General features: G+C 39.8%; 1 protein-coding gene and 1 long non-coding RNA gene across 5 annotated transcripts; one reads left to right on the top strand and one right to left on the bottom strand.

Annotated features, from left to right (window-relative positions):
- The first annotated feature begins 105 nt into the window (after positions 1-105).
- Positions 106-23,214, top strand: LOC5516611 (ATPase MORC2). Of its 4 annotated transcripts, none has more exons than XM_032386471.2 (38): positions 107-216; positions 313-489; positions 757-810; positions 1,106-1,140; positions 4,548-4,616; positions 5,316-5,406; positions 6,092-6,136; positions 6,781-6,844; positions 6,917-6,982; positions 7,341-7,440; positions 8,571-8,629; positions 8,792-8,862; positions 9,101-9,179; positions 9,427-9,476; positions 9,914-9,993; positions 10,099-10,135; positions 10,217-10,256; positions 10,337-10,422; positions 10,703-10,843; positions 10,955-11,042; positions 12,415-12,481; positions 12,551-12,575; positions 12,693-12,796; positions 13,282-13,387; positions 13,685-13,817; positions 13,895-13,960; positions 14,192-14,311; positions 14,927-14,983; positions 15,100-15,159; positions 15,568-15,606; positions 15,685-15,784; positions 16,517-16,682; positions 17,020-17,056; positions 17,407-17,687; positions 17,905-17,998; positions 18,240-18,278; positions 18,387-18,569; positions 21,820-23,214. In XM_032386471.2, the coding sequence occupies exons 2-38, from the start codon at positions 416-418 to the stop codon at positions 21,907-21,909; spliced, it is 3,096 nt and encodes a 1,031-aa protein (XP_032242362.2). In that variant the 5' UTR covers positions 107-216; positions 313-415; the 3' UTR covers positions 21,910-23,214. The 4 variants fall into 4 exon arrangements, with proteins under 4 accessions (XP_048583050.1, XP_032242362.2, XP_032242360.2 ...); XM_032386469.2 differs by having other exon boundaries at positions 17,404-17,687; XM_032386470.2 differs by having other exon boundaries at positions 142-216; positions 295-489; positions 17,404-17,687.
- LOC125561966 lies at positions 3,411-12,699 on the bottom strand. The gene is made up of 3 exons (XR_007307674.1): positions 12,391-12,699; positions 5,274-5,440; positions 3,411-4,731 (listed from the first exon to the last, which is right to left on the bottom strand). It is a non-coding gene; the product is annotated as an uncharacterized LOC125561966 (long non-coding RNA).
- Positions 23,215-23,291: the final 77 nt, after the last annotated feature.

Here is a 23,291-nt window from a genome sequence, read left to right as displayed (position 1 = left end):
ATACTGAAACAGCAAACAACCAATAAGAAACGCACAACGCATATTTTTTACTTCGGTCAAACTAAAACTGACCAATCACCGCGCTAACCATGCTTCCCGCGCATTGAATCATGTGACTCAAGTTTGTTTTTTTCCGGCCACGACTCGAGTTATAGCAGGCATGTGAGTCCTCGGTCAGTCCACAACAGAACTTATCCCCACTACACCACGCAGCAGGTAATATATGGCCTGAGCAGGCTTTGAAATAATCTAATCTTGTAAAAAATACAGTTCGTTGACGTTTTAATCTCAAAGAAATTTGAATTAATCCAGAGAGCGGCAAAATCCTACGTCTTTACCAGAGCGAAGCCCTGACTCGTGGTCTGTCGTGTTTAGCTTTGAGCTAAAGCCGTTCGAGATTTCAAAGAGAGTCAAAATGAGTTCCTCATCAGATACGTATGCCTCTATCCGTCGTGCACAGCTAACTTGTGCCTATCTTCACACTAACAGGTATACTATTCAATTATAAGCTGGCGTTTACTTCAAAAGGTTAATGCAAATGTTGTGCAGTTTTAGAATGTGTCACCCGAGAGGGAGGCCGCTGAGAATGCCGATGTTATCTACGGTTATTTTTGGTAGATTATTAACCCAGAAGTGGCGGAAGCCGTCTCCAATCTATTATTTCTGTTATCCATTTAATATAGCAAACCTTTTACTGTGACTTCTGAGGTTATTGCTTTACGTATGATTACCAGACACTCTTTTTTCTCTTTTTAGCACGACTCATGAATTCTTGTTTGGGGCCCTTGCGGAACTAGTGGACAATGCCAGGTGTGTGGTATATCTTATCTCAAACTGAAAAAAATAGAGGATTTGTTAACCTAGCAATATTTCTCTCATTTGAAAAAACATTGTCTCTGTTATTCGTTTTCTTAAATAAAATTAATAGAAGTATGATACATTTTATATTTGGAATATTACTGTCTTGTCAGTTTTAAAGAGAACATAGAAACTTTCTAACATCTCAAGTGTATTTACAAATCTTTTGTTGACAATAACCTGAAGATAACAATACATTGTAACTTGTTTTCCTTCAGTAATTTTTTATTCACCCTTTCCTCCCCAGAGATGCCTCATCTAAAAAGATTGATATTTATACAGGTTTGTATGGAATCAACATTTATTAATAATGCAGTTGGTCACTGACAGTCCCCACATCAATGATGTTGAGACTTCTGTTTTTTTTTTTATTGATAGATATATGGCAATGTGTTAAACCTTGCAAATTTAGCTTTAAAATTAGATTTAGAGGGCCACATTGTGGTCAGTGCTGGGTAACCTAGATGCTAACTGCATTAATTGTTATACATTTATCTAGTTATTTAAGACACTTTCTTTCTTATCTAGTTATTTAAGACACATTCTTGGTCAGCTTTTCTTTTGGTCATAGCAACATAATATAATTGCAAAAAGCAAAAAAAAAAATTCAATGAACTTGAAGAGTTCAGTGATACATTCTATTGTTTAGAGTTCACTTGAATAAATAAGTTTTACCTGACTTAATCATTATTTGGTTGTGCTTATGTGATCTTCAACTGACTAAAAATCTATTTCTTTTGGCCTTTTTTGTAGAATGAATAAATTAACAACACTAAATCAATGGATTTTTTGTTTCCCTCAAGTTTTTAACAGACGGTAGCACCATAAGTGCTGTAGATGTGACAGGTGAAATCATAGATGAAAATAAAGGCATAGATAATAACAGCTATAAGCCAATCAAAATTTGACCTGTAACAAAACAGTATCCTGTTAAAGGGTGTGTAGAAAATGGACTTTACAATCATCAACATCTAAAAGCAAGAAAAAAAAAACATTTAAAATCTCAGAGAAGGGTCACATAGGGTACAAAATATTAAAGCAGGCAAGAAAAAACATAACAATAAGAAGGAAACCCCCCCAAAAGAATATTTTAATAGGAATATGAAAAAGTTAGAAATATAAGCTCAAGTTTTTTGTGGTCCCCTTTAGATGAGAGATTGAGGTTATTGACCTAATATTTTGTTATTTAGGATGGCTCATGGAAAACCTCTATGTGCAAACTAGAGGCACAACTATTAATTTAGTCCCTAAAGAGTTGGTAATGATTTCTTGATATAAAACCATTGTTATACTATAGGGAAAAACATATTCTTGTTAGCCTATTCCCATAAGCCTTACAGGGACTATAGGTGATCTGCACTATTGCATCATTTTACTACAACTAACAGAATCCCTTTCAATTTATTTTTCTTATTCAGATTTAAGTTAATTCGGGGAACAAAAAAGAGGCCTTTCTTATTCTTTAACCCTTTCACTCCTGGGTACTTTTGAGCAACATTGTAAGAAAAACAGACTGAAAACAGAAACCTCCCCCCTATTTCAAGTCCAACACTACCAGTTAAGCTAAGCTACCACTGACCCAAGACGGTATGCCTTGAAGTTTCCAACAATGCACTGCAGTGCCTTTTCTTTCTACTGACGGCACTGCTACAGCCTGTTGCTTACAACAGTTTTGCTTGTAATTTGATTAAAAGTTACAGCTTTTTCACATCTGGAGAGTGCCTTAGGACATCATAAAGTCTATTTGGGCATAATTAATGCTGTGCTTATGGATGTTTGCACGCTGAGGTTGATTCAATGGGATAATTCCTTGTCTGGGCTTCACCAAGTGAGAAAGGAATTTTCTGGTGAATGGCCTCATACTCTCCAATGTGTGCCATCTTTGCTACCCAACCTTATTCAAAAATTGTTTTCAGGCTTATTCTGGGTTCCTTGGACCTGGAAATGTTTTGTTTGGCTTCGAGGCAAAGAGACTTATAAAAAAAACTGTTATGAGATCACACCTATGGAGTGACTATGAAAACACCTTGCTGAAACACTGAGTGACTATGAGATCACCTTGGTTACTTATGGAGTGACTATGAGATCACCTTGCTGATTCACTGAGTGACTATGAGATCACCTTGCTGACTTACTGACTATGAGATCACCTTGCTGACTTATCGAGTGGCTATGAGATCACCTTGCTGACTTACTGAGTGACTATGAGATCACCTTGCTGACTCACTGAGTGACTATGAGATCACCATACTGACTCACTGAGTGACTATGAGATCACCATACTGACTCACTGAGTGACTATGAGATCACCATACTGACTCACTGAGTGACTATGAGATCACCTTGCTGACTTACTGAGTGGCTATGAGATCAACTTGTTGACTCACTGAGTGACTATGAGATCACCTTGCTGACTCACTGAGTGAGTGGCTATGAGATCACCTTGCTGACTCACCGAGTGAGTGGCTATGAGATCACCTTGCTGACTCACTGAGTGAGTGGCTATGAGATCACCTTGCTGACCCACTGAGTGACTATGAGATCACCTTGCTGACTCACTGAGTGACTATGAGATCACCTTGCTGACTTACTGACTATGAGATCACCTTGCTGACTCACTGAGTGAGTGGCTATGAGATCACCTTGCTGACCCACTGAGTGGCTATGAGATCACCTTGCTGACTTACTGAGGGACTATGAGATCACCTTGTTGATTTACTGAGGGACTATGAGATTACCTTGCTAATTTACTGAGTGGCTATGAGATTACCTTGCTAATTTACTGAGTGGCTATGAGATCACCTTGCTAATTTACTGAGTGACTATGAGATCACCTTGCTGACTCACTGAGTGACTATGAGATCACCTTGCTAATTTACTGAGTGGCTATGAGATCACCTTGCTGACTTACTGAGTGACTATGAGATCACCTTGCTAATTTACTGAGTGGCTATGAGATCACCTTGCTAATTTACTGAGTGACTATGAGATCACCTTGCTGACTCACTGAGTGACTATGAGATCACCTTGCTAATTTACTGAGTGGCTATGAGATCACCTTGCTGACTTACTGAGTGACTATGAGATCACCTTGCTGATTTACTGAGTGGCTATGGGATCACCTTGCTGACTTACTGAGTGGCTATGAGATCACCTTGCTGATTTACTGAGTGGCTATGGGATCAACTTGCTCACTTACTGAGTGACTATGAGATCACCTTGCTGATTTACTGAGTGACTATGAGATAACCTTGCTGACTTACTGAGTGACTATGAGATCACCTTGCTGATTTACTGAGTGGCTATGGGATCAACTTGCTCACTTACTGAGTGACTATGAGAGAGCTATGTGAATCGTACAAATTTTTGATAAACTTAATGTGTATTTGTAAAGGGGTTCCAAAAGAAAATATAAAAACAGTGTATCTTACAAAAACTGAACAATATCATTTGTCTTTAGTTGAGAATATTGTTGGGCAAACAGCATTTGTTATTGGGCAGTTTTAGTGATATTGAATAAGTGTATTGTTTTTAAAACACATTTTAAAAGCAAAAACCTAAATAAATGATTTATAAGAATTTAAAGTTTGAGCCCCCCCTCCCCCGTTAATCGATGAAACGTCAATATCCCTAGAAAACTATTTACCTACCCATCAGTTATTCATATTGTAGTTTGTCTTGTGTTGTAGAACCAGCCGAGTCATTCCGTGGAAAATTTATGCTTTGCTTTAAGGATGACGGAGACGGGATGGACCAAAGTAAGACATTCATGGATTCACATTCAATCGTACTCGTACACAAGGTTGATGATTTAGCCTCATATAAGTGATCTTAGGTTTCGTGTAAACAGCGCCTACATTGCTGGCGAAATGTCTGCAAGACAATGGTCAAGCAATATTGTTTGAGTATCGTGTTGGGGGTACTAAAAAAGCCGATTTAGGACCTGAACAAACGTCGTACTTTCCATGAGCCGTATTCAATGCAAATGCATGCAAATGAAGACAAAACAATGCATCTGGCTCATTTGCATTAATTTGCATTGAATACGGCTCATGGAAAGTAAGGCGTTTAAACTAGGCCTAAGACAGCTTGATTCGTGGCAAGACATGTCGTACACATGTTGCATACGCCCGCACGTGCAAAGGCGTTACGTTGAATTTGTTTCATGTGATTTGGTTGATGAAAATCCGACGTGAAAACCCACCTTTTCACGGTATATTATCGGAACGCCGGTAAGTTTTCTTTTACGTTGGTCTTAATATAATTCACATCTCGAATTGATTTTTACAAAATTCTGAGTTCAAATAGAAGGATACGGAAAAGGGTACACGCAATGCAACAACGTTTATTATTATTACGTTGCCATCGCCACGAAAAAAGGGACCCTACAAACAGAACGGCAAAGGCAATGTTACCTCGAAAAAGTCGTAAATTAAACTTTGGATGTCTTTTTTAAGGCGAAGTCGCCAACGTGATCCAGTTTGGTCGTTCCATCAAGCGGAAAGTGGACCAGCACATGATTGGCCAATATGGCAATGGCTTGAAATCGTACGTACAATTTCTAGCGTTAACCCCTGAATTCCTGCAATTGGGAAATTTTACCAGTTAATACGAGAAAAAGACGAGACTCCCGTAGTTTGCACGGCTCTCTCTTCAAATTTTCCGGTATAATGCGTTAATAAGTTATGTTAGTTTGCGCTGATAGTAATTTCGTGAACCAAGATAAAACATGGCGTAAGATGTAAACGGATTTTAGTACAAATAATTATTTTTATTTTTTTAGCGGTCACGGTAATGAATCCTGCATTCTGATTAGCTAATAGAGCGGTCCGGAGATTCCTATATCTGCCCTAAGTCTGAGAATTGATATTTTGCGCGCGCTGCGAGCTCAAAGTATGTTTTCGCTGGCGCTGAAAAAAAAAATAAACCTTCGGCCTCGGTAGGTATTTTCAAGACCTCGGTCACGGTATTTCACTATACGGACCTCCTACCCGGCAAATAACCCCTATACATTCGGAGACATTCCTAGAAATCCTGTGATTAGGTGGAGAACTCTCTCTACTTGATGACCGTTCTTACCAATGATACTGTATTTGAATAGTATGCAGACTTTCGTGGGCCTGTCCCCGCTTTCATCCCCGCTTACAAATTTGACTGTAGCAAATTGTATTCATTGAGCACTAGTCGTTGGTAAGAAGCCATGTTCTTCTCTCAACCACCTTTTTTTCGACAGGGGAACGATGCGGATTGGTAAAGACATGTTATTGTTCTCTAAAAAGTGAGTACGAATTCTTCCTTTAGGTTACATCTTTAAGGGCCTATGGTACTGTCTCGTTGCTACGAAACTCCGTTGCTACCAAAGGGAAAAGCGCTACATTCGGTTAAATAGACTGAAATCGCCGCGCGTCTTACATCTTGGTTCCGTGGCCCAGTCATTAGCAACTTTGTATCGTAAGCAAACGCTCCGGGTTCAATTCCCGGTCGAGTCCTTTTTTTTATTTTATTTTCTTAGAAACTCCAGTTCTGATTTTCTCTGTACTTTTTTTCCAAGAGATTAAAATAAACTTTCGACATTTTGTAGAAGAAAATGTCATTTTTATGTTTTTCGAGAATAAAAATTGATGGCGAAAAAACAAGAGAAAAGCACGTTAATTTTGAAAATTTTACAACAGTTGTGAAATTTTTTTTTCACTCAAACCATTGATATTACCATTCCTAACAACTTAGCGCATGGGATTTTTTAAGAATTGAAAAAGTTAATTCCCCTAGCAACGGACTCAAAAGATAGTACCATAGGCCCTTAAGTTGCCTTTTTTTGGCGTTGAGAAACACACTCTCGCACCTTTCTCTACGGTTTTCTTATTGTTATTATCGTTGGTATGCCCTAAAAACAAACCTTTCTTTGATTTATGCCCTCAATAGGAACAACACCTTAAATTGTCTCTTCCTGTCGCAAACCTTTTTGAAGCAAGAAAAACTGGATGACGTAAGTTACCTTAATCCAATGACCAGTTTTTAATTGTTTGGCGTGCTGCTTATCTTAAGGTTCAACCTACAGGTCGTTGTGCCAATGCCAAGCTGGGATGGGAGTACTAAGCAGCCATTGTTGAGAGAAGGCGAAAAGGTACTTTCATTAACACTCATTGGTTTACAACGCGAGAAACCTTAAAAGTGAAGAATGACAATGGCTACCCTCCAATCACAAATACCGTTATGAGAGTATTTTTCAGCCACGCATTATCAAGCTCATTTGTAGCCGGTGAACATTCACAAGGATCCCTTGTCTTCAAACTAAAAATGCAACGCACAGACGTCCTGTCTTTTATTCACTAATGCTTGCCTACACATCATGTTTGGAAGACCTTGAAAGTATGGGAATACATTACAATGTCTGCACTTGTTCTCGCTCCGTAAGAGCGAGAAGACGTATCGAATGGACGTTTTTTTGTGGGTATCTGACCGTGCTCATCTTTTCCTCAAAGCTTGCTGACCACCGGTTGGAGGTGGGAATTATCATGAAGTACTCGCCTTTCAAGACCGAACAGGATCTTCTTGATGAGTTTGATAAACTGAATAAAACAGGTTTGTACAAGATTATTGCAAAATAAGTCTTGCCAGAAAGGATATGTTTCAACCGTTTACTTCAAAAGTTTCCAAGAATAGGACTTGCGGATGAGGTATACTTTGCATATAAGGGACTGATTTTCAAGCTATTCTTACAACTTCTAAAAAATTGCCTCGCATATCAGGGCTCTCCTATATGATGGACAAAAAAAAATAAGTTAATGCGAGTTCTTCTGTAAAGCTTAGTGTACTGCATTGTTTGTTTTGAAAAATAAGATAAACCACTATACAAATTATCCCTTCAAAGCTTCCCAAGGAAAACTCGCAGCCAAAACAACAACGGATTACAGCGCGACAAGTAATACCTTGAACGGCGGAAATATGAATGGAATGTTTACCCCCTCTTGATTAAACGTTACAGTTCTTGTTTAGTCGTCAGTAAACAAAGATTTTACGCATATATGTTTTCAGTGTTGACGGTTTTTACTGGTTGTGCTGTCAGTGGGAAGGGGAACAGGTGTAGCCTGACAGGGAGCCTTAGCAGGGCGTCGCTCTGTAGTGCCTGTGCCTCTCACTGCTGGGATCCGGGTTCGATTCCCGGTTCCGACGTGAGCTGAGCTTAGGTGGTCTCGCCTTTGCTCCCAGGGTTTTTTTTTCTGGTTCTCTGGTTTCCTCCCTCCACAAAACCAACAATTTCGATTCAAGCTGTGATCCGTGCTCAGACATGAGTAAAATGGGCTGAGGCGCCTTTCTATGCCTTCAATTCGACCACGTCTAAATCTGTAATTCAGCTGCAAGGAGAGTGATTAGATTCCCCATTCATTCATTCATTCATCCATTTAAAAATAAAATTGGAAAATTACAAAAAAAGCTGCTCTTCATCGCGGCACGTTGTCACTGATTGCAGCAGCATCTGGCGAATTGCATTCCACGGAGGAAAGAACGACAAAATGTCCCGTATGTTGTTGTCGTCGCCTTTTTTTTAAAATGGTCTATAGGCGAGCGCGAGAGACTAAAAATGTTCATTAAAAAATAGCAGGGTGGTTTTTAAACTTTACAAGATACCTTAACTAAGCGGCATTTATTTATTTTAGCGAATTGTCTTTAACAAACACGCACATAGTCATTATCATCGTCATGCCTTCTAGGGACTCTCGTCGTCGTGTATAACATGCAGACCATGGATAATGGCGAACCAGAGCTAGACGTAAGCAACGCTCAAAGACAATTCTTACAATGATTTTAACATTTATTCGTTATGCCTGGATTCTTACAATGATTTTAACATTTATTCGTTATGCCTGGATTCTTACAATGATTTTAACATTTATTTGTTATATGCCTCTATGCGTTTTTTTTTTCATTTCAGATCGTGTCGGATCCACACGACATCAAGATGGCGGACCCAAATGCTGGAGAAAGATACTGCGAGGACGATTCGTAAGTTCGTTTTCTGTCACTGGCGAGGTTGCTTTTTGTAGTGGGTGCTCGTTTCTCGAAACATCCGGAAGTTCTTGGAGCCGGAAACCTTTTCTGGACCAACTTTTCGGAATCTAAATAAATGCTGAATGGCAGAGAAGTGTCGCATAAAAAGGCAAACATACAACCAAACTCCCCGAAAATTAGGCGAGTGACTGGTTCAGAATAAATTGCATTTATTGCCTTTGCTCTCTTCCAGTGTTCTTCCTGAGCGGAAGTCTTTCCGTGCATACTCGGCCATTTTATACTTGGATCCAAAGATGAAGATCTATATACAGGTAACAAGTTTTATCTCAACACAAGCCATCATATTTGAAAGCCTTGCCTCTATATAACGGGATTTGTTGGTGAACATTCTGATGGAAAACTATGGGTGGTCATTGAGGACGCTTTAATCCTCCTCGGCCGTCAAAATCGCCAAGCCTAATTTGATATAGCTGGGCGGCCCCGCACCTCATCCTGGCTACGCGAGTATTTTTGTACGCGAAGATTTTGCTTTTAACACTATAAAATCTTCATTCACAGCATAAAAAGGTTCATACAAGAAGGCTGATCACGTGCTTGTATAAGCCAAGGTAAGTAACATATGTTGTAAAATAGCAATAAATGCATGCTTGATGGTCCAGTATGTAACCATCCCTGACAATTCACGTCTTCGGTAAAAATTGCGCTGTCTGATTTATTTATAAACCACGATTTGAAAACACCGTCTAGCGAGGACTGTATGTATGGTTGAAATAAGGTCCTAGGTTTACAGCTACATGTTTTGGACTTATAAAAGGAAGTAAGTTCTATCGAAACGAGTTTAATTGAACGCTAAGCTTAAAAGCGTTACGTTCTTCTTGCCATCGACATCGTAGTTAGGCAAGCGAGATTATTAATTCTTTTTAAACTTGGGCGAGGGGAGGGAGTGACAAGATCAGTGAAGAAACAAACAAACAAACAAACAAACAAACAAACACCTTAGCGATTTACAGGGTTTTATTCGTCAAATGTTATTCCATCTCTACAGAGAATACCAGTTCACATCAAGCAGATTCAAACGACGATCCGAGAAGGAGGCGGATAAAGCTGAGGAAGAGTACAAACTCGGTGAGCCGACACTTTCATCTTTTGCCTCAACCGACCTTTTCATCGACGACTTTTTCTTCTACGACATAAGAAAGCCAATCTCGTTTTTTTTTATTATTATTTCAGCGCAAAGCAATTGCCGCGATGTCGTTGCTCATAAAAAGTAAGTGGTGATATCGTTAATTTCTCGATAGTCTAATACGATAATATCGATAAAAGTTGATTAAAATATTATTACTTGCAGTGAGATGGAGGATCCAGCTAATCTGTCAAAGATGTCTATGGTACTTGATTTGGCGTGTGTTGTTTCTTTTGACATGCTTTAGATACGGTTGTTGACCATCGTCGGTATTTTTTTACTTAGGCGGACCAAAGAAAACTAAATAAAGAGGTTGCAGAAGCACAAGCCGATGTGATAATGAAAAAGAAAACTGCTATGATGAAAAGAAAGTAAGTTAGTCCAGGGAGCTGGGAGACACCCTGTTTAGCTTGAGCTATTTGGATGAACTGTCGCTGAATCATGATCTTCCCCGGAAATGCTCACTCGGAAAATCTCCGAGATACCAGTTCTAAGGTTAATTCGCTTTCGTAAATGTATGCTACCGTAATGAACAAGAACATTCTGGAACCGAGCTTGAACCGTGGATGTCTACGAAAATACTCTATACTCATTATTCTCACAGTGGTTCTAGTAACTTTCCCGGTTAAATTGAGATCCACTGTCATCTAGGTCAACAAAAGATCCAAAGACTCTCAAGTTCATGTTTGGTATTAACCTGGAGAACAGGAAGTGCTGTGGTGTCATGGTGTACAACTGCAGTCGGCTAATCAAGCTGTACGAGAAAGTCGGCTGCCAAACGGAGGGTGGCATGTGAGTGTGAACGTCTGCTACTTTTATCCACCTACAAAGGACTGATTTACACTTTGTCTGCTACTTTTATCCACCTACAAAGGACTGATTTACACTTTGTCTGGTTTACAGAAAGGGCTATGGAGTGATCGGAATAGTGGACATACCTTACTTAGTTCTCGAACCGACACATAATAAGCAAGATTTCGCCGATCACAAGGTTTGAACCCTACTATCGCTCTCCAGATTAACCAAGTTTAAAGAGTAAATACCCCTTCTAAAATTTACAGCCTCTCATAAAAGTTCCAACCTTAAAGGCCCATAAACAACCAAGCCTACATCAGATCGAGGCTCTATTTTAGCGCTGATGTAAAATAGAAAGTCTACAAATTGTTTTAAACTTCTAAGAAACCTCTTCCATCGTTGTTAAAATCGCGTTAAAATCGTCGAAATAAGGCTTAAAGTTTTACATAGTTATTACTTTACCGCTTCACAACAATACCTGGCAAATAATTCTAAGATTTAACTATATGCTGGTATTTATGCGATGTCATGAAAGCGGTACCATCTCCAGCAGAAGCCGAAGGTTACGGGAAAATTGAAGTATGTAAAAAGGTTCGTGAAACTTGTATTAAACGTCGTCAAGAACAATACAGAATTCCTTTTGCATTTTATGAGTATATTTAACACAAGATAAGAACATTCTTCGCTTTTTTTTGCGTTCGTTTCGATACCAGTATCTTGCACGCATTGCGTGATAACAATCACAACGACTACACAGGGATATGGGTTTAGTTTTCCTGGAAGTCAAAGGTTTTTAGACTCCGAGCCACTCATTCACATATAGAGGGAATGAAAATAGCAGGTTCAATTCAAAGGTGAGCCTCGATGCAACCCAGAAAATTCAAGAGGAACAAACATTTCTATCTGTTCGGCATATATTCTCCTAAACTTCTCGCTTCATGGTTATTAACCTAAAGTTTTAATTACTTGTTATAGTACTTAATCAGTGATAAAACAAAGAATAGTTTCGAGTCTGAGTGATCGGGTGGAATAAACCAACATCTTTCCTAATGACATCAATCTTTATTTGTCAATGATCCTTTTCCTGAAGCAAGCATTGCTTGGTCGTTTCTTCGTTACGTTATCTTCCGGTCTTCCTAAATACTGTGGCTTTTTTCACCGGCGAAAACAAGATTAAACACGCACCTCGAGTGTCGGTAGTGCATAATTATGCGTATTATAGTTCTCCAATCGCTCGCAAGACAATGGCGCTATTTCAAAACAACAACTATCGCTTTGGTTGCCAATGGGGCTTTAGGGCCCCTTACAGTTTAATAGACTCTACCCAATCAAGTTCCGTGTTACACTATAACGAAAGGTAACTTCCTGCCCCCTAAATATAAAATAAAATCGTGTTCATCTAAGCCATTGACTGTGAAATGTGTCTTTTAGCGCAAAAGTTGTTTAGTTCACGCAGAAAAAATAAAGAGAAATAGCTAGCTACCATTCCAAGCGCGCTTTCAATTCTTGGTTTTCACATTGTCACGTAAACTTATCGTACTCACCTCGCGTACCTTCGATCTGTGTAGGAGTTCAAGTCACTCACGAGGGCGTTAGGGGAGCATTTGGATCATTACTGGTCAGAATGTCCTATTGGTATGTAAATTTCCTTTTGCTAAAATAGATGTTTTATTTATCTCACGTCTGCATTTGTTTGTCTTTTAGCCTCACAAGGTCCGAAGAAATTTTGGTAAGTATTGACAAAATTGTCTTCAATACTGTCTGTCTTTTGGATTCACTATTTATTATTAAGTTGAAGAACTACTAACCTCATCACACGTATAAATGCCTCCTTTGTGTACCCTAGGGAGACATATGGTTACCTAAGCGAGAAGCTACAGGAAAGCCCCTCAAACGAGCCGAGATACTTACGTAAACGCATGATGGATTCAACGATATATGTTCAATGTGGTAAGCATTGTGAAGCATACCTTTCTTGTTTCGTTTTATGTCTTTTGCTTGTAATTGCCTCAACGCTTAAGTCGTATTTCACCACCATGCAATAGTTGGCAGGGTCTAGATCATAGTTGAAAAGTATGGCTCGTAAAAAATTCAGAGCCCCCCCCCCCCTTTGAAGGACCTTTCTTTCGGACTTTCGGAGCCCCTCCCCCTTTTGGTGGTTAAAAAATGTTGGACCCCCCCCCCCCCCCTCAAAATCTTCCCTCCTCCTGCCTCGGTGTATTTTTTTTTTTTTTTTATATTTACGTATGCTTATTTATTTGATATCCATGAGCCACAAATACTATACAATGATTCTCCGGAAAACCTTTTCGAAATAGGCATATACATGATTTATGAAAATGTGTAAAATCTGGCGAAAAGATCACTTTTCGGCCGGGCTGACATGTCAGGGAAAAGAATTGGAATGGAGTATAGAAAAAGATGTCTCGTTTCAGATAAATGCCTGAAGTGGCGGTCGCTGCCGTTCCATTCTAGTCTAATCGGTAAAGATCTTCCCGATGACTGGTGCTGCAGGAACCACCCATTGAATGAATACAAACAGTAAGTACACATACCCTCTCGCATAACTGTCAAACCTTTTTTATCCTTTCCCGTAAGGGCGTCCCCAGTAGGTCTTGAAGGGGTGAGGATGGAGGGCATACCCATTTGGTGTTAAAAGGGGGTAGCGATTGGGGTCCATTTCTCTGAACGACGGCTAAACATTGGCTGAGCTAGCTCGTGAAAATGCATGAGATGTTACGTTTTCCGTGTGACGAAAACTGATTGAATAGTTTCAGAAAATCGGTAAGGGTTCCTTAACTTTACGGACTCACACTCATTATCGAATCTGTCCTGCAGTTGTCATAAGCCTGAGCAAGCTGTTGATATTCCAAAAGCCACCTTGAAGAAAGTTGTTAAGACCGCCGAGGAAAAACGCGAAGCACTTGAGAAAGAGCTGAAAAAGAACCAGCAAAAACTGGAAGAACTACAGGTAAGGAACGCGGTAATTCCAACCGTCTCCAGTTAGAATGTTGGCAGGTAAACTTGCATCAAACACTTTAATTCCAGCGAAGAACAGGTGCCCAACCGTCTACAAGCATGGATGAAACGTCGCACAGGGCTGCATCACCGCAGGTATGTCATGTAAGCACTCTAAATGCAGTTTTTGTATGACCGGAAGAAAGACTAAGATTTGCTACACCTTTCCCGAAAGACTATAGAAATGCACAAGAGGGATTTCAACTCAATTTTAGTCCGAATTTAGACTTGCCAAGTGATCTCTGTAGGCTTCCAACATTTGAAATTTCTCTAGCTGTATTATTTGCCATAACGTTTCAAGGCAAGCATCATCCTTTATTTTGACAGTCCGCCTCTGCTGCGACTAGGGTATCAGGTAATTCAAGGCAGCCTTCTCCCCGTCCGCGACAACCTCAGGCTACTCCTGCTCAAAGACAGCAACGCGTGGCAGCACCGCCACCGAAACAGGTACCGTAATGAAACCTCTAATAAGCCCTCCCCCTCCCCTGGGGCTCGAAGTGGGGTGAGAGGACTTAAAGCCGCATTTACACCAGTTTACTTCCGGTCGATTACGTAAGAATCTCCGATGATTTTAAACGGAAAACACGAAAAATATTTCAAAATATAGAAAGCAGTGTGTCTATTGGAAGTTTCTTTGAGCATGTGACTGCTAATTTAGAGCGGATGGCCTGTTAAATATTTCGGATTCAAATAGATTCTTTTGTCTTTTAACGGTTGAGGTTTCCGTCGGACCTCCGGAAGTAAACTGGTGACAATGCGGCTTTAATAAAGATTTTTGTCTAATTTCCGAAAGCCTTTTTCTGTATTCAATGATGAATCATTTGTACTCCAGGAAGGGTATTACAGTAGGTATATATTTTTTTATTTCATTTTAAGAGGAGGGAGGGGGGCATCAAAAGAGATGAAGCGTATTTCAAAATTTTGGCTAGAGGGACTCAGTAAAAACTTGGTTTTAAGGTTAGTGGTTTTTGAGTACTCCTAGTGGCTTTATTTATACAAGACTTAGCTCGAACAAAATTGCTCAGATTCGGATGTGTGTTGATCGTACTATGTACCTATTAGGTTGCCAAGCCGACAAGAACACCTCAAGTACAAGCTCCTCCTCAAAGGGCTGCTGCGGTAAGCTAGTGACATAATGATGACAGTAAAAGGCTACTAGGAAATTCGTTTATTACACTTATACATACTCATTCGTAATTACTCGATACTCATTCATTTAACGTCTAAATTTTCAGCAAAGAGCTACGAGGAACCTGAACGCAGATAGCAACGCCAACGAAGCTTCACAAAGCCAGGTGACAAACTTTACTGTGCTCAAAGAAAACGATATTTAGAATGAGAAAGTGGAATAAGCTGTAAGCTGCCCAAGTATTTTGCAAAAATGAATTAAAATGTTCACAGGTATTTCAAAAGTACTGTAAATGTACAGGTTTAATTGATTTTAGTTAAATATTTCAGATGATAGTATTTGTATTTTGGCCCATTTATACCGCCCAAACAATTTCGTTAATGCTTGCATTCTTAAATATACCATTCAAACATCCCTTTCCTTTCCCTTCTCTCATTGCTACATAAAAAATCTATATATTTTTGTAATACACTTATACAGTATCAAACATGTTTTTAGCACGTCACATTTAAAATCCTAATACGCATTATGCTGAGCCTGTTGAACGTTTTCAGTTGATTCTTTTCTATCCCAGGGACAGAAGCGGCCGCTCACACTGCCTGTGAAACAGGAGGTAATTTTCTACTTTGATACACTCCCTTATTACTCTTAATTGTCTTTATTAGCATGTCATAACATCTTTAACTTGCAGGCTCAGTCAAGTTCCAAGAGGAAAAAGGAAGATCCCAACATGGAATGGAGCAGTGACAGTGAACTCTCAGTGGCAAGCCCAGCTCCCTCGCCTTCACAACGTAGGTTCTTTGCCCATATTACATTCCCCTCTCCCGATCCCTTACCCAATCAAACTTTGAAGCCCAATTTCACTCCTCCGGCTGTTTCTAGTCCAGGGGTATAACAAAAATATACCCCAAATTTGTTCTGCTCCCTTTGAACTCCTCCGGCTGTTTCTAGTCCAGGGGTATAACAAAAATATACCCCAAATTTGTTCTGCTCCCTTACCTACCCAAACTATGTAACCCCATTCCACCAAGTTTCCCTTCGCCCATGGGTCAGGGCAGCCTTTTTTTTTCTCAGATATTTGGCTTAAAAAATAATAATAACACAGAAAAACAATGAATCCGGGGCCCTATCTTGAAACTGTTGCTTCCCCTCCCCCCCCCCCCCCCCCCTTCCCTCTGGAACTTCTGGATCCGCCCCTGTGGGTAGTCGTCTGTTATCGGCTTCTTTACCAACTCCCCATATATAAGCGGGTAGATCAATCAATGCCACCACTGCCCCATCTAACGTACATACACCCACCTTCAACGTTTGTCTGTTGAGCACGTAGGCTGTTGTACCACCTGTCAATTCGCTTGTAACTAGATCGGTACATTATAAACCCGATTCCACATACCTTTTTGCCTATGAAATATGTGCTTACATTTCATTCCTTCTCCACCCAACCATCACCTACTCGACAAATATACCCTCTCTTCATCCCCCTCCAAGCTCAAGTGTTAATTTGATTATATTCAATCCTTTAGACTCCGTACCAGATATTGTTTCGTTGCAAGGGCGTTTGTGCGAAGGCAGAACCGAGAATGACGAGTGGCACGTGGCTACAGTCATCCAGGTCAAACAGAGCAATAATGGTGTAACTAAAGTCAAGGTCAAGTATCGAGATCACCCAAAGGATAAATTCGATAAATGGTAAGCAGAGAGCTATCATAATAACGCGCTCTTATTATTATTAATAATAAGATATTTATATTATTATAAGATATTAATATTATTTAATGATAATGATAATAATAATATAAATAATAATAATAATAATTATAATAATAATTATAATAATATAAATAATAATATAAATAATAATAATAATATAAATAATAATAATAAGAAAGCTATTATAATAGCCCTTCAGTATTAAAGGTGAACAGCTTGAACTGGGTAGATAGAGAATGATTTACTGGCAACTGATCTTTACAGGGTAATCCCAGTCATTAAGCCGTGTCATTGTTAATCCAATCTGTCGTTTCAGGTACGTGTACCCAGGTCCAGAAATCCACTTGCTAGAGGTACGTCTTAAAGCCGCATTGTCACCAGTTAAACTTCCGGAGGTCCGACAGAAACTTCAACCGTTAAAAGACAAAATAATCTATTAAAATCCGAGATATTTAACAGGCCATCCGCTTTAAATTATCAATCACATCCTCAAAGAAACTTCCAATAGACACATTGCTTTCAATATTTTGAAATATTTTTCGCGTCTTCCGTTAAAAATCATCGGATATTGTTACGTATTCGACCGGAAGTAAACTGGTGACAATGCGGCTTTAACTACGGATCAACGCGTTTAAGATTCTTTACTAGCACAAATTATCTCCATACCATGAATATATAGTCAATCGATTTGTTTCGATAGCAGAAAGATGGCCCTATTTCACAAACGTCAGCGACGATACCTACGTCACCAACATCTGTCACATCCCCTCGCTCATCAGTCGCATCTCCGCCAAGTCGCCAGGCGAGTCAACCCGCCAGCCCAGCTGTAGAGTTACCCAGTACAACCACTACCATAGGGCTAGCCTGCACGGCAGCGGCTGTTACAAATTTTGACATGACGTCACCCGTCCGGTCACCGGACACTAACGTCTCGTCCTTCGCTGAACGTGAAGAGATACTACAGCAGCTGGGCAGGTCGCTAAGGTAAATACACGTGCCTGGTACTATCACTAGCAACTTATTTTCTATTGGCGGTGTCAAGCTTTATTGCTAGACTTCGGGAAAATTTAACATAGTCCGTGACCCTTAAGATTTTTTTTCTGTGGTAAACCCTGATGCGTATTGTTTTTCGCTTGAAGTCCTCCTTTACTGTTTCATTGTCAATCGAAACCCCTGTAATCTGATTATTTGGTGTTTTTAGGGACTGCTTGGTGTTCTTCATCCCACCTGATTACTCGGTCTCGAGAGAACAAATACATAGTTTGTCATTGGAAGAACTTCGGGACTTCCCCATGGTGCGTCACCGCAATGTCGTTTAGATGTAGATAACCTCTTTAAAAAAAAACTTTTGAGCGATACTCAAAAGAATACTATATAGTTGATTTCTTACGCGCTATAATCGTCTGAAACAGTGATTTTTTTTCTGAATTCATTAAAAACACAGGTCTCAAGCTCGCCGCAATGATTCACAGAATAGTGAAAATCGCAATAAATAATACTGCGGATTATAAAACTTCTATATTGAATTTTTTTCAGGCTGACTTCAAATCGAATTACGAGCGCCACCTGAAAGAGGTACCTTATAAATAGGATATACATATATCACATTAGTACATGTGCATTATATTTACATCTTGAAAGTAGTCTTAACTTTAAATGGGGTTTTATGTTATGGTGTTTTAGTTGGTAACGGATTTACAAAAACGTGCAGAAGAGGCGGAGGGTAGGGTTGCAGAATTAGAGAGGCAGAAGGCTGAAGTAGAACAACAGTTGGCTCAGACAAGCGACGCGAGAACCGAAGCTTGCAGAAAGCTCTCGGGACTTCGAAGATCAGCCCGTCAGCTCATCGTCGCATTGCATAGCGGGGTGAGTTACTTTAACGTACCCTTGGGCTTTGGGTCCAATACTCGATTCGGTGGTTGAGTTTCTAATATGCCATTCAAGTTATGCGTTTACGCGCGCATTACGATAGATACTAGTCCAGGGGCAAGAGAGCATAAGATAAGAGGGACACTGGTATTACCCGCGCGCCAATCCCGCGTCCGAATCCGGCTATTTTTAGTAACCACCACCCCACCACTGCGCGTGAGGATTTGCTCCTTTTATTTTGTCCTACTCCCCCGCGGGTTGCGTGTTGTTGTTTTGCCAACTCGAGAGGAATGAAAAGAGATCATGTTAAATAACTCGGAAGAAGAAAACAGGTCTAACTTAAGTTACCAAGATTGGCAAATATACTCACAGAAAGCTAAATCCCTGAATAGTTTGAATGTTTTGTTTGTCTGAGCGGCGAAGTCAAATTAGAAAGAAAAAAACCGACGAGAGATAAAATGGCTGTGATACTGCGTTTGATTCAAATCCCGACACCAGCTTGTATAATAACAACATAATATTATAACATAATAATAACATCATAGAAATACAGTAATATCTCCCTCTTTATTTCCTCACTTTTACAAAAGCTTGCTGGCTTTGATCATCACAAAAATGCATTCCCTCGCTACAAGGATAACTTTTATAAAGTGTATTTTTCTTGGATTCCTCAATTCACAGGGATACTCACAAAAATCAATATTATATCTAATATTAATCTAATTTTGAATGAAGTCTCGTTTAGGAAATCTTGCAATCCTCGAAGTACTAGATCCCCTTAATAAACTGCAACTGCCCGTATCCTTGATGCTAAAATGAAATTTTCGATGGTATTTGTGGAAATAGGGTGGGTTTTTTTCGGTTTCAAGTCCTAAAACGGCGGCAAACAAGATGTAAATGCCAAAGCGCGGGGGTAGGGTGAGTAAAAATGCTCACGCGCAGTGGTGGGGTGGTGGTTACTAAAAATAGCCGGATTCGGACACGACATGGCGGGCGGGTAATACCAAAGTGTCCCTCTCTTATGCTCTCTTGTCCAGGGGCCCGTTTCTCGAAACACCCGAGGATTCTTGGGCCCGAAAACGTGTTATTCCTTAAATTTGAAGAGCTGGCTAATTCCTTTAAAATTTATGGTATCTAAATTTGTTGAAATATCGTCAAACATCGTATTTTACCACAAAGATTCATGTAAAGGATGATTCTCTTATAGATTTATAGATTTTGATCTTTCCCGAACTTCTCGGGCCCGAAATTCACATGGCTTAAATATTAGGAAAGTTCTCGGGACCTCGCAGTCACCCGAGACTTTTCGGGTAACTTTCTGGCTTCAGCAAAACTTCGAAAATAGCCCTATTGAGCGTAGTCATTTGAAATATGAACCAAGAGGAAGTTTAAAATGTTCTAAAACATAAAAGCGATTCTCAAAAAGGAAAACATGCGAAATTTTGGGCACGAACCGGTTGTCTTAGCTTTTGACAAGAGACCATGATATAAGAGAACGAATCCCCGTGGCCCATGATAACGTCCATGAAAGCTATTTTTAGATTGCGCGAGCTTGTCAATCATAGCATCCATATATGGTTCATCGCGCCATATTTGGTTATGGGCACCTCGCGAGCTATAGTACATTTTCCCATTTTTTTTCCCTCTGCACTTTTTACTTCGTTCGCTACCTGTTTTGATCCTTTTAGCTGCTTCTCATAGCTCATGATTACAATGCTACTTGTAGGATGGTGTCCTGGTATCTGTTAAGTTATCTAATGTTAAGTTATCTAAATGTTATATAAATATTGAATGGGAAGACGTCGGGGAAACAGCGAGTTTGGAGTTCATTCAAGATGCATCAGGCTGACTCCTAAAAAGTTCTTTTTCTCTTCAATACGGTGAGATGAAAAACTTAGGCATTCTCAGTCTGTTATGTATTAAATACAAGTAGGCCTTTATTTTTCTTTGATTTACAATATTTTTAGATGATGAATGAACTTCAATTCACGCAATTGTTCAGAAATCATGTCACTCAAGAAACCCTTGTCACCGGAATAAGATTTACTTCATTATGGAGACTTGAAATCTTTTATTTGTGAAATACCTGCCTTAATGACCACAATATCGGTGTGAATATAATGGTATTAAGTTCTGGATGTATATTTTTCATTAAAAGGGAATTGGAAGAGAATTGTGTGTTGTAAACACAGATTTATGATTGATTGATTATATGATTTATAATTTGCGAATCAGCCGTGAAAACTTTTACTGGGGAATTAATCCCCGAGCCTAAAATCACGCACTCTATGCATTTCAATGTCCGAGAAACGGTTGATTGGATCCAGCGTACTCTATGGAAGATCATTTTCACAGCGTTTGTAAAAAAAGGATGGTTTTCGGTCAAAAAGATTTCCATAATAGCCTCTGCCGGTTCACATCGCTCAAGATGTGATCGCGCGTTTGACTCATGTTGCTAGGAAACGTGAGCGCTAACCAATCAGAGGCGTATCTAAAAATAACTGCTTCTATAAATTGCTTTCACGGACGTCATCATTGGAACATACCCTAATACGGGGGATTCGTTCTCTTACATCATGGTCTCTTGCTTTTGACTGAGTAAGACCCTGTCCCCACGTATCCGTTTTCGTTTGAAAACGCAACCTTTTTGTTCCGTTTTCAAAAAGATCCCCGCGTCCTCACGAAAACGCAGAAACGATAAGAAAACGATAACAAGTTCTACAGCGCATGCGTACTGGCGCGCCAAGTGGACTGGACCTGAGTTATCACGCCATCGTTTTCGAAAGGTTCCGTTTTCGTCCGTCCCCACGGCACCGAAATGGTATCGTTTTCAACGTTTTTGACGATTTTAAATCGTCCGGGATTGAGTAATAAAGGCCCGTGGGAGAAGGCCGTGGATTTGAAAGGTAAAAAAAAAATCTGTTTTCAAATTTAAATCTTGAATTTTCATTGTCGTGGCATTCGGCGATAATCAAGCTATTTTCTTCCTCGGAATGCGTCTGAGCTATTCCATCTTGCTCTTACCGCCTTCATGACTAAGATCATCAGCGCGCCATCACGACGCGCGGCTGTTGATAATATGCTTTGACAAAGTGCATCGTGGGAATGGTGTCAACCCCCCCCCTCCTAGTTTTTGAGGTAAGGTTCAATTTCGAGTGCGCGCGCATGCTTATAGCTGGAACAGCCCTATTGTACGGTATGTCTTGATTTCGAATACTTAATTCGGCCCTTTTGCTTTTCGTGGTAGGACGTCCTGCCCGACTCTGACGATGTGGACGTGGTTTTGGCCAATATAGCACAGGAAGCGGAAGAGCAGCAGCATGTGTTAAACGGCTAACGAGGCGACTATAACGTCCAGGAGGCGAGTGGGATCCTCAACCTGTGTTGTCAGGTTGACAAGGGATTGCGATAACTCCTTCATTTGCATCTCGATATCTTGCCCGTGCCACGTAATCGCCCATTTTAAAATAAGGTTGCACAGGAAAATCCATTTGTTGTAACCCACAGTTGCCCCCTAGGTAGCGTATAAATAGATGAGTCCATGAAGCAGTGCTCATTACGACACATGGATTCACCGAGTGCAACCTTATTTGAAATAGGTGTATACGTCGTGCGATGACCAAGTCTGCAAGGATTAACGAAGATCTACAGTCCTCCTTAAGGGCTATACGAGCTATGATCAGAGACGCCATTCTAATTGGAAGGTGATCAACGACAGAAAACGTACCTTTTGTTTACTGAACGTTACAGAGATTGATATTTCTGGGAACAAATGAAGCCCTGCCATTAGGGTTCTTGTAATAGCGACAATAAGCACGACAGACGACAGCACAGCAAAGATCTTTTACATAACTAGATTACTACGGATCATGGCAATAACAAATGGTTGATAAACTTCAACTACCGTCATCAAAGGACAAAAGAAACGATCGGTCAATGGAGCTGCTCGCGGTAATCAGGAAAATTCATCAAGGTATCTCACCTGGTACTTTTGTTTCCGTCTGGGAGCTGTGAATGGAATTAAGCGAGGTAGCTGTAAATACCACTGTGATAGAACAAATAGGCAAGTGAGTTGCCTTACTTAAAATGACTTCATTCTATCACAAGGTACTGCCCACTGGTTACACATTTGACTATAGATGTACCTCGATACAAAGCAGGAACTCCTGGCAACCACTGCCAACAAGGTTCTTCCTCAATGCCCATAAAGGCATTGAATGCAAGATAAGGTAATTACCGTGGATATCTCAGATGAAAACAAACTCACTGTTGCGAGTAAATGGGATCCTGATCTACGGATAATCATCCTAATAAGATGGAATTATCAATCGTCATCCAGAATGTGCATAGTTATATTAACGAGTGCCAGCAGTTGTTGTTCATATGAAATTGAAATTCGTATTAATTTATATATAATTCATATGATATTTTAACATTGTCACTTCGTTGTACATTTTATTTGACACGCACCGCATGTTTTTTTATATATATATATAAATTCTTGGTCTGACAATGTTTTGATAAATAAATTCATTAAAGAACCTTTTCCGCATCTGGCGAATTCGTAGCCAGATTCATAGAAAAGATTCAGATTGATAGAAAATGTTTCAGTAGTGGATAAGAACAATGGTTAAAACAAACCTAAAATAACTAACAAAAGATAAAACTAAAACAACCAGGAGGTAGGCCCGTCTCTGCTATACCATCCTTAGTACATTA

The sequence above is a fragment of the Nematostella vectensis genome, chromosome 4 (assembly GCF_932526225.1).
Source record: "Nematostella vectensis chromosome 4, jaNemVect1.1, whole genome shotgun sequence".
Classification (NCBI taxonomy): domain Eukaryota; kingdom Metazoa; phylum Cnidaria; class Anthozoa; order Actiniaria; family Edwardsiidae; genus Nematostella; species Nematostella vectensis.
Note: the sequence above shows the minus strand (reverse complement) of the source record. Positions and strands in the feature narration are given on the sequence as shown.